Source organism: Euprymna scolopes, chromosome 10, assembly GCF_053919585.1.
Source record: "Euprymna scolopes isolate OS-2025 chromosome 10, ASM5391958v1, whole genome shotgun sequence".
NCBI lineage: Eukaryota > Metazoa > Mollusca > Cephalopoda > Sepiida > Sepiolidae > Euprymna > Euprymna scolopes.
Genome location: NC_136491.1, coordinates 118,986,916 through 118,998,930, shown reverse-complemented (window position 1 = coordinate 118,998,930; position 12,015 = coordinate 118,986,916). Strand labels below are relative to the sequence as shown.

Here is a 12,015-nt window from a genome sequence, read left to right as displayed (position 1 = left end):
TATTCAATTGTTTGTTTTTCTCATTCCTTAGTTATTCAATTGTTTGTTTTTCTCATTCCTTAGTTATTCAATTGTTTGTTTTTCTCATTCCTTAGTTATTCAATTGTTTGTTTTTCTCATTCCTTAGTTATTCAATTGTTTGTTTTTCTCATTCCTTAGTTATTCAATTGTTTGTTTTTCTCATTCCTTAGTTATTCAATTGTTTGTTTTTCTCATTCCTTAGTTATTCAATTGTTTGTTTTTCTCATTCCTTAGTTATTCAATTGTTTGTTTTTCTCATTCCTTAGTTATTCAATTGTTTGTTTTTCTCATTCCTTAGTTATTCAATTGTTTGTTTTTCTCATTCCTTAGTTATTCAATTGTTTGTTTTTCTCATTCCTTAGTTATTCAATTGTTTGTTTTTCTCATTCCTTAGTTATTCAATTGTTTGTTTTTCTCATTCCTTAGTTATTCAATTGTTTGTTTTTCTCATTCCTTAGTTATTCAATTGTTTGTTTTTCTCATTCCTTAGTTATTCAATTGTTTGTTTTTCTCATTCCTTAGTTATTCAATTGTTTGTTTTTCTCATTCCTTAGTTATTCAATTGTTTGTTTTTCTCATTCCTTAGTTATTCAATTGTTTGTTTTTCTCATTCCTTAGTTATTCAATTGTTTGTTTTTCTCATTCCTTAGTTATTCAATTGTTTGTTTTTCTCATTCCTTAGTTATTCAATTGTTTGTTTTTCTCATTCCTTAGTTATTCAATTGTTTGTTTTTCTCATTCCTTAGTTATTCAATTGTTTGTTTTTCTCATTCCTTAGTTATTCAATTGTTTGTTTTTCTCATTCCTTAGTTATTCAATTGTTTGTTTTTCTCATTCCTTAGTTATTCAATTGTTTGTTTTTCTCATTCCTTAGTTATTCAATTGTTTGTTTTTCTCATTCCTTAGTTATTCAATTGTTTGTTTTTCTCATTCCTTAGTTATTCAATTGTTTGTTTTTCTCATTCCTTAGTTATTCAATTGTTTGTTTTTCTCATTCCTTAGTTATTCAATTGTTTGTTTTTCTCATTCCTTAGTTATTCAATTGTTTGTTTTTCTCATTCCTTAGTTATTCAATTGTTTGTTTTTCTCATTCCTTAGTTATTCAATTGTTTGTTTTTCTCATTCCTTAGTTATTCAATTGTTTGTTTTTCTCATTCCTTAGTTATTCAATTGTTTGTTTTTCTCATTCCTTAGTTATTCAATTGTTTGTTTTTCTCATTCCTTAGTTATTCAATTGTTTGTTTTTCTCATTCCTTAGTTATTCAATTGTTTGTTTTTCTCATTCCTTAGTTATTCAATTGTTTGTTTTTCTCATTCCTTAGTTATTCAATTGTTTGTTTTTCTCATTCCTTAGTTATTCAATTGTTTGTTTTTCTCATTCCTTAGTTATTCAATTGTTTGTTTTTCTCATTCCTTAGTTATTCAATTGTTTGTTTTTCTCATTCCTTAGTTATTCAATTGTTTGTTTTTCTCATTCCTTAGTTATTCAATTGTTTGTTTTTCTCATTCCTTAGTTATTCAATTGTTTGTTTTTCTCATTCCTTAGTTATTCAATTGTTTGTTTTTCTCATTCCTTAGTTATTCAATTGTTTGTTTTTCTCATTCCTTAGTTATTCAATTGTTTGTTTTTCTCATTCCTTAGTTATTCAATTGTTTGTTTTTCTCATTCCTTAGTTATTCAATTGTTTGTTTTTCTCATTCCTTAGTTATTCAATTGTTTGTTTTTCTCATTCCTTAGTTATTCAATCGTTTGTTTTTCTACAAACTGGAATTAACCCACAAATTACTTTTTTCCTCAAAATATCACATTATTTGTATTATTTGGACTACTGTTCTCATCTTGAGTGTCATTTTTGCGTTTTTGTTGATGTAACCTCCAACAGGTATATCTTGTTGAACTCTGGAATGCTTCTGTTTTTGGGATTTTGGATGGAATTTCAAATGAAACCCTTTATTTACTTCATGAGGTAGCATGCTTTTGTTCCATCAGCCATGACTGGATAGAGGTCCTAAACTAATATGCAATTGTATCTTTTGATTACTCATACTGAGGATATATGGCACAGTGGTTAGAGTATTTGGAAAAATTCAATTGTAAAAGTGATATTCTCCTGAAGGTTCAATCCTCAGTATGGGTGACCAAAAATATAATTTCAAACTCCTTAGGACTTCTATCCAGTCATGGATGATGGAACAAGAGTATGTTATCCTCGTGAAGTTGATAAAAGTTGCCAGTCCAAATTCCGATCAGATTCCAGAGTTTGATAGAAACATTCCTGAGTTTGACAAGATATGCCTGAAGAAGGTCAGAGGTTACATCGACCAAAACATTGTGAAAATGACACTCAAGATGAGAACAGTTGTAGAAAAAATCCAAATAATATGCATAACCAATCTTCATCTCAAAAATTCAGAAATGTAATCTCACAATATTCGAATTCCATCAACACATTCTTCACTAACTTACAAAACACAATTAGTATCATCTCCACTTACACAAAATGCCTAAGGGCAACCTTGTTACATAACTGCCAAACTTAATTCAAGCTGTCATTGCCGGCCAGTGTCTAATCCATGCAGATCATAATGAATGGACCAGGACTGTGTTATGTTCATTACATATTGGCATTGGTGCTCATCTTGCAAGATCACTAAGACTAAAACCGGCAGCTGCAAAAGATAAATCGGAATCATTATTTTCACAACAAAAGAGAAACAAAATGATCCGTGTGAAAATAATGATGTTTGACCTTCCCCCATGACAAAAAAAAAAAAATAAAGAAAAATCTTTATAATGTACATATACTGGTGATGGAAGGAGAATATTGTCTACCAAAAATCATGTACATTGATGATGTGGTTTTATTTTCCAAAATAAAATATTATGGTTAAATGACAAGTAACTATTTTGCTCTCCCATCTTGAAAACACGCTGAAGGAACAAGGAAGATAACTTCAATAATTCTTAACTTTTGTTAAACTTTAGAATAACATGAGCAGAGGTATTGGAAAAACTCAAATTCACTTAAAAATGATTTTCTTTACAAAAATAAAACTACTTGATCAATTTACGTGATTTTTGGTGTATGATATATATTTTTTTCTTTCACTGTATGTGCATCATACAGATTTTTCTTTAGTTTTGTTTTTTTTCATTAGGAGTGGGAGAGAAGGTCTGAACACGTGCAAAAACAATATATCCATCAATCAGAAAATTTGATAATTATGTTTTTTGCATTTATATTGGAGGGGGGGGGAGAGAATTAATATTTTTTTTCTTTTTTCTTTTTTAAATATTGCCTCTGACCATTTGTACATTTCAGATCTTCTTTCCTGAAGAGTCGCTGGCCGATCTCCTCGACGTGAGTGATGAGAACGAATGTAATTGGATGATGTTTGTCAAGCCTGCTCGCACCATAGCCGAACAGAACCTGGTGGCCTACCAACATCACGCCAATATCTACTTCATTACCAGCTGCGATCTACAACCGCAACAAGAACTTCTCGTCTGGTATTCTAAAGATTATGCCCAGGCTATTGGTGAGTGTGCGATATTTGGCTGAAGTAGTATGGAGATTGGACTCATGAGGAGGGAAAACTGACTTTACACTAATTCTTTGGACAAGTTCCTACCCATGAAGGAAAGAGTAGGGTAGAGTGGACTCCCAGGCCTTAGAAAAACCAACTAGTCTTGTGAAAGAACTGATCTAACAGTAATAAGCACCCCTGCCACACCATTAAGATAATGTTTGTGTTTAAAACATTGAAACAAAAAATCTTCAAATTCTTTTTTCTTTATTCTAGAGCATGACCTCCCTTTAGCTTTGTGTATTCTTTGTGCTGCAACAGAAATTTGTCAATGTTATTTTTACAAACTAATGAACATATGACTCTGACCTTCTTTCTTATGCTTTCCTCCCATTCCTTATGGTCTTTGGTCTTCATGTATAGCTCCATCTTTAAAATATCCCTAAAGGTAAAAAAATTAGGGGCAAGGGTGTTGGGCTAAGGTCTGGGTTGTGAGGTGCCCACACAAAAATCAAAGTTCTCTTTTCAGCCAATCCTGCAACAGGTTTGAGATATGAAACTTTGTTCCATCTTGTCGTAAACTAAACTTTACAATAAACAACATGTACACAATCTGCAGCTCATTGTTTGCACACACTGTTTCGGATTTTGTGAGTGCTGATGACGATTTTCATCATTTGTGTTCCCTCCACGGAAATATCCTCGACTAACCCACTCCTTCATTTTAGAGGTCCTCAGATTCCAGAAAGCATTCTACTGTAATAGCTTCTTGTCTCAGACTGCTGGCTTTTGGAATTCTCTCCATGCTTCTGACTGTTTCAACATATAGAAATTTAAATGTAATGTAAACAAAAAAACTCAGTTGTACACTTCTTCAAGTACCTTGAAAAGCTTATGTGATACTTACTGACTGCAGTGAGGTTCTCTATTGTCCCACACTTCTTGAAATCATCTACCGACTTCTTTCAAGTTTTTTTTTCTTTTACGAATTTGAACTAATGCATAAACAAGCTTTGCACTTTTCTTATGTATGTTTCTTAATTAATATTTGATGCAGTATTTTTTTTGATGGAGCTTTCACTTAGATCTCGTTATGTTCAGGTGTTGCTTCTACCATATTCTCCAAGATGAGGTGGTTGATGGATTAATAGAAAATATATGACAAAAAGGTGTATGCAAGACTTTGTTTCAGTTTTTATTTTTGTTTCTTTTGCAAGTGTGGGGTGGGGGTCATTCTGTTAAAATTTGTGAGATGCAAGTCTGTATGATTATCTAGTTGAATGATGTCGTAATTAGTGTTGGAATGATTAGTTGGAATTTGGAGTTTGAAACATTGGAACATTTTCGGGTATTGGCATATCAGAAAGAAAAGTTTGTGCTTATTTTCTGATGCCAAAAACGATTTTTTTTTGTTGAAAACTTAATTTTCCATCATAGGTACTAATGATAAAATATTAAATATTAAACAACCAGTAAAACTAAAATTATAGATCTCCCCACCAATGTACTTTTATGTTTGCGAAAATTTATACACATATCACATGGGTTAATACTATAATCCAAAAATTGAAAAAACAAAACAAAAAAAACCTCCATAACTAAATATTTACAGATTTTAAAACAATCAGAACCAGTAATTGTATCGGAATCAGAAAGAATATTGGAATCGTTCCATCATTCAAACACTACCATGTTTGAATATATGATTCAGTGGCAATTTTAGTCATTTAAAACTGATTTAATGGTTCACCGCTCACTCATTTTTTCGACCAAATTTCAAATAATTATTACAGTTTATAGATCACCTTCTCAGCTATATTGTGAAAAAAAAAAAAAAATGTCAATTTTCGTTCAGTAAAACAAAAGTTATGATGAATTTTGCGGAGTTCAAAATCGTAAAAATATATAAGGAGGTGAGCGACGCTTTTCATGACTGGTTTTCATAGCAACCACGTTGCTTCAGCGACTACTGTTGCTACTAATTCGAAAAGAGAAGTAACAAGTGAAACTGAAAGAACGAAAGGGAGATAATTGGGTGGATTTTATTGAAAGCATATGAGTGCCGTACATTGTTATTACACATGTGTATAATATGTTTATGGGGGCAAAAAAAATCAGACTGAAATTAAACAAAGAACAATGAATTTACTGGAAGACTGGAAAAATCATGGACTACAATAAAAAAAATATGAGCATGAAAAGTAATATGGTTAAGCTTAAACATGGAAAAGTGAAAGACTATTTGTTAAAACTGGAAAAGAAAAGGACAAGATATTCTAGTAAAAAATATAAATTTATAATTGAAAATATTGCAGCATTAAGAATTAAAAAAAAAAATTTCAATTTATAACATTATATAATCAATTCTTAATGCTGCAATACCCATTGGAGACAGAATGAAGGATGAACATAGCTCAGGGCAAGTTGTGAGAAAAAGGTCTAAGAGACTTGCATAGTGACTTATCAGCTAATTTGATTATGTAGAGCTAATATCTATTCAATGTAGCCGCCCTCAGCCTCAATCACTGCCTCAATATTGGTCCAGAACTGATAGCATGCCTTTTCCACAAAACAAGGAGCTCAGTGAATACTTGGCTGATGGCGGTGATCAGGGTGTCTTTGGTGTTGTGGGAGGTCATGTTGGTGATGTTCTTGACATATGACCAAATGAAGTAGTCCGTTGGTTCAGGTCGAAGGAGGATTGGCACCAGTGAGAGAAGGGAACAAACTTGTAGCACTCCTTCTGTATCCAAGCCTGAGTCTCTTTGGACTTGTGGGCCTGTGCCAAGACCTGCTGTCACACCCAGAGGTCTGCCAGCGGTTACCTGATTGCACAAAGAGATTACCATACTCTTCAGCACATCCAGGTACATTTTGGTGTTGACCTTCAAGCAGAATTTAAAGATGTGAGGTGGCATGATGTGGCCCTTACTTGAAACCACACTGAAGACCATAACCATGGCCATAAACTTTGTTTTCATCATCCTGGGCATGTCCCTATTATTCGTGGCAATCCAGTGATGCATTTTGAGGGTGCTGGCAATGGTGCTGCTGTCATAACTTGGATTGGTAGAAAGCATGAGTTGTGCAGTGGTGCATCTCCGATCTCGCTCGTTGAACATTGTGTCACTTTCAGACATGATAGAAGGTTCCTATCGCTCTTGGGATTTGTACACAACTGGCCAACTAGTAGATGGTCTGCAACAAAAAAAGAAAAAAACGGTTTTCATTGCACGGAAAAGGAATCGTATCTTTTCTAGCGTGACAATTTTATCATTCCACCTTGTATAACCTATCTTTACTTATTAGTCTGACTTTCTTTTTTATTACATTCTCAGGTGTCTCAGTGAAGGCTGATGTTCCCCTCAACTGTTCGGTATGTGATACGATCTTTGCCACTCATAAACGGCTTTCCCAACACCTCAAAGAAAATCATCCAGAGATCAGTGTCCGCAGATGGCGGTGCCAGTTCTGCAACCGAGGTTTCACGTCGACCACCAAACTCAAGACGCATCTGCTCACGCACATAGGAGTGAAGCCCCATTCTTGTAACGAGTGCGGGAAACAGTTCACGGATCAAAGCAACCTCCGAATGCACCAGACAATCCACACAGGTGATTTTTATGCTTTCCATCATCCTATGAATTATTTTCTCTTTATTTAAATATTGGGTGCTTCTATATTATAATAACGAAAAAAAATGTTGAATTTCAAGTAAAACACATGGTACCTACGTAATTTTCAAGTCTCAAATAGTAACATATCCGAAAATTATAAAAAACGATAAAGTAGAAAAATAATTATTCATGAAAAACAGTTCCTATAAGGTTAAAAACAGTTCAATGAAGTTACATGCTGGGTCGGACATATTGAGTCAGGTGACATAAGCAAAAGGGGAAGTAACTAAAAATTCGTAGCCGACAAAATTTATTCAGAAAACAAAAATAGACATAATTTGTGAATTTTTTAAGCATAACATTTTTTAATTGTTTTTAAAACTTACTGGAATTACTTTTCCGAAATTGGCATAAAATTTCAATGGAATTAAAAACTTAATTACCTCCCCTGTTAACTCTCCAATTCCAATCGGTAAATTTGGAAATCAAATTGCTAAATTTTAGAAATGTCTTTTCATCAATAATTATTATTCTACCTTTTTTTTTTTTTTTTTACATGGAGTTCACCACTTATCAAGGCCCAATGGCCACTCAGGGATAAGGGTTATTGTGTGTACAGTAATCAAAGGGATAGTGTAGCAATAGTATTGGAGAATTGGTAAGGTGTCATTACTTGGGGGGGGGCGGTTCATCAGGAAGTTGTTTGTGTTGGACTTGAAGACATCCAGGTTGAAGTCGGGAGGGAAACAGGCAAGCGGAACAGAGTTCCACAGGCGTGCAGTTCTAAGAAAGAAGCTTTGTTCATGGTATCTACGTTTTGATTTAGGCACAGATAGGGAGTGGGGAAAATTATTGACGGTGGTTTCAGCTAGTCGGGTGTTTTTTGAGAAAGATTGGCGAGGGGGGACCAGAGAATGGAGCTCAGACGAGCACCTGCCATGGAAATAACGATAGAACAATGACAGGCTCGCTACGTCTCTTCTGTGGGAAAGAGGTTGCAGGGTAGAGAAAAGAACATCCCCCACCAAGCCACGGAGTCTATTTTGTACTCCGTCAAGGCAGGATAGGCTGTTTTTAGTAGCCCCGCCCAGATGTGGTAGCAGTACTCCATCTTTGGACGTACTTGGCTCTTATATAGATAGAGAATTGCATCAGTAGTGAGATATCTTCTGGAGCGGTAGAAGGATCCCACCATTTTCCCAGCGACCTTGGCCACAGACTTGATGTATGTGTTCCATTTAAGATCAGGTGTAAAGGTCAAACCCAGGAGCTTATCAAATCCTGGGGCCTCCCTTAGACGAGAGCCATCCATTTCAATTGATGCCAGATGGGGATCAGAGCGTTTATGATGTAGAGATAAAAGCTTGGTCTTAGATGCATTAAAGGTAACCAGCCACCTCTTTCCCCATTGTACCACGCGCTCAAGATCAGAGGAGAGAGAATCAGAGAGAACATCATCATTTACGGCCTTTGATGTGTTGCCATAGATGGTCGTGTCATCAGCATAGATGTCAATGAAAGATTTTAGTATGTGTTTTGGGAGATCATTGATGTAGATCAGGAAGAGAGTTGGGCCCAGTATGGACCCCTGAGGGACTCCAGCATTAATACTGTGGGCCTCTGATTTCTGCCCATCAACCACTACTCTTATGAGCCTATCAGATAGAAATGATTTAATGATAGAGAAAACATTTCCAGTTATACCGTAGCTGGAAATCTTGTGTAGTAGGCCTTTATGCCAAACCTTATCGAAGGCCTTCGATATGTCGAGAGCAATTGCCCTAGAAATGAAGCCTTTGTCGAGATATTCGCTAATCCTATGAGATATAACCGTTAGCACATCTGCTGTAGATCTAGCAGAGCGGAAACCATATTGCCTGTCATTAAGAAGGTTATTTCTGCTGAGGTGGTTGACTACTTCTCTATTTATTGTGGATTCCAGCAACTTACTCATGACACACAGGAGACTTATTGGTCTGTACTGAGAGGGGGATGACATCACCTGAATTCTTAAATACAGGGCATACTGATGAGGTTTTCCAGGGTGTTGGAAAGCACTTCTCCTTAAGGCAACGCTTAAACAGTTTGGAAAGTATGGGGGCAAGTTCTGGTTGTAATTTTTTTAACACTATAATTGGAATACTGTCGGGACCAGTTGCTTTACTGGAGTCAAAGTTCTTGATTAGCTTGGCGACCTAACGCACAGATCTTTGTATGTTGCATAGCGTGTTGTCTGTTATAGGAGGGAATATGGGGAGTTGATGGCCTTCGTCACACAGGGTAGAATTTGCCGCAAAGTTTTTGGCAAATAGTTTGACCTTGTCGGATGCTGTCGAGATGACCTCTGGTCCATTGATAATGGTTGGGATAGAGCGCACGTTTCTGTTCAAGATCCTATTTGCTATTTGCCAGAACTGGTGGGAACCAAGCCGCTACTCAGCTACTTTGGACTTAATGGATTGCGCATATAGCTCTCTTGCATTTTTTATTACTCTTTTACAATGGTTACTGGCGGTTCTGAAAGCAGCTTTAGTTTCAGTGCATCTATTACGTTGGTAGCTATGGAAAAAGTGATTTCTGTGTGCGATGGCAGCAGCACATTCGGGGAGAACCATGGCTGGCTGTTAGGTTTTTGTTGGAATTTTTTGTATGGTATCAATTGGCCTATGCCTACAAGTAACCATTCGGTCAGATCTGATACTATAGAGGACACATCTTTTTTAAACATGGAATGGAGAGGGAGAGCAGATATGAATGTACGGAAGCTATCCCAGTCCGCCATAGAGTATCGGTATACAGTACGGTGGAGAGGTACGTCTGTAGATTTATTATATTTCATTTTTATCTTAACTGATACGACGCAGTGGTCGGAGTATCCCAGAGGAGATAGAACGGAACATGAGCATAGCTCATGGGAAGTGGATAGAAAAAGGTCTAGGAGGCTTGCGAACTGACCGGTACTATCGGGCATACGGGTGGGCTCGCGGACAATCTGAGTGAGGTCATAGGCAATGGAAAAATCATGACAGAACCTCCCCTCCTCATCAGTCTTATTTGAGTGGGTCAGCCATTCCACGTTATGGACATTGAAGTCACCGCAAATGTGAATGTTAGCCGAGGGATGAGCAGACAGGATGTGGTCAATTTTTTCTGATATGCTCTTAAAGACAGTAACTCCACTGTTGTGGGGGTGATAGAGGGCAAATATAAATGCAGTGGTGTAAGCAAGTGCAACCCGGAAGCACATATAAGGTAGATTAGGGTCTTCTCTGGAGATATCCCTGCCACATGGGAAGCCATCTTTAATGTAGGCACATATTTCATGCCCGTCGCGATCTTGGGGGTCAGATTTAGATGTTAGGTTAGAGTATCCTTTAATTATGAACTCATCTAGGGAGGTGGTCGGCCCTATTCCAGTTTTGCTTAGAAAGAATATGTCAGGTTTCGTCTCCTATAATTGAGTTTCAACCTCTGGAAGGTTAGAACGTAGACCCCTGATGTTGGAGAAGGAGATATGGTAGTAGGGGTCTACGTAGGAGGATGGGGTTCTAGGTTTATTCGTGTTTTCTTTTTTGAGATATTTCATGTTGAGGATTTTGGGGTTTCTGGAACAGGTCAGCATACTTGGTTAGAGCAGAACAGAGAGGGAAAGTAAGAGAGGAAAGACAGGAAAATTTTTTTTTTTTTGTAGCACATGATAAGGTAAAGCCATAACCTTATCGTTTTTCGTAATTTTTCGATATATTATTATTTGCGATCTGACAATTACATAAATATCACATGTTTTACTTGAAATTCAATATTTTTTTCGTTATTATAATATAGAAGTACCAAATATTGTTATTTATGCGTTTCAAACAATGTCATAATGTTTCGGTTGCTCTGCGATCTGACCTTCAGATGCCTTTCAGTGTGGAGCTGTACTGTTCCTTTCCCCATATTAAAAACCGATCTTGTATATAATTCAGATCTCATGGGGAGGCAAGTAAATAAGAACAACGTCACACACTAATTTGAATAATTCAAATTATCAACTGGTACTAGAAGGGCAGGCTGTCTGAAGATACCGACTTCCTGGCCTAAAGTGCAAACATTATCTTCTTTTTTCTCTCTTTGCAAAAATCATGTTCAAAACATTTTCCTTTACAAAACAACCAAACCAAACCAAACACTGATTAAATATTTAAAAATATTAAGAACTTAATCATAAAATGTTTTACACAAATTGACTGGATTCAGCATTAAATAACCTGAACAGGGTTGATATGACATAAAATAAAACAATCACACTAAACTATCAACTTTCATCTATATATATAAAAGGCAAAAATCGGTGTGTATGTATGTATGTATGTATGTATGTTTGTTTGTAACGCTAAAACTTTTGAAAGACGGAACCAGAGTTGACAAATTTGGTATCATATTGCACCTTGATCACCCGGATGACAAATATCGAAATTTCACGTCAAACGGACCAGTAGAAAGGGGTCAACTGATCGTTTTTCTCCTAGGGGGGCCCCCCCAAAAACCTGTCATTTTAACGTTATTCAATACGTGTCACGTGACGTGACGTCAGCTCAAACTTTTGACAGACACAACCAAAGTTGACAAATTATGTATCATATTGAACCTTGATCACCCGCATGACAAATATCGAAATTCCACACCAAACGGACCATTAAAAGGGGGTGAACTGATCATTTCTCTCCTAGGGGGGCCCCCCAAAAAACCTGTCATTTTAATGTTAATATTACATAATCCAAAAACGCTTAGTCATGTCACGTGACGTGACGTCAACATCCAGTAATGGCGAACAAATGTAAACAAACACTTTGTTTTACCGATACTT

General features: G+C 36.0%; 1 protein-coding gene across 3 annotated transcripts in view; it reads left to right on the top strand.

The window, feature by feature from the left end:
- LOC145286241 (uncharacterized) overlaps positions 1-12,015 on the top strand; it is a 61,759-nt gene that overhangs the window by 39,796 nt on the left and 9,948 nt on the right. For all 3 annotated transcript variants that reach the window (XM_080135063.1, XM_080135061.1, XM_080135062.1), the window contains 2 exons: positions 3,345-3,561; positions 6,888-7,163. In XM_080135063.1, the coding sequence (XP_079991189.1) occupies positions 3,345-3,561; positions 6,888-7,163 (493 nt within the window). The remainder of the gene's footprint in view (positions 1-3,344; positions 3,562-6,887; positions 7,164-12,015) is intronic.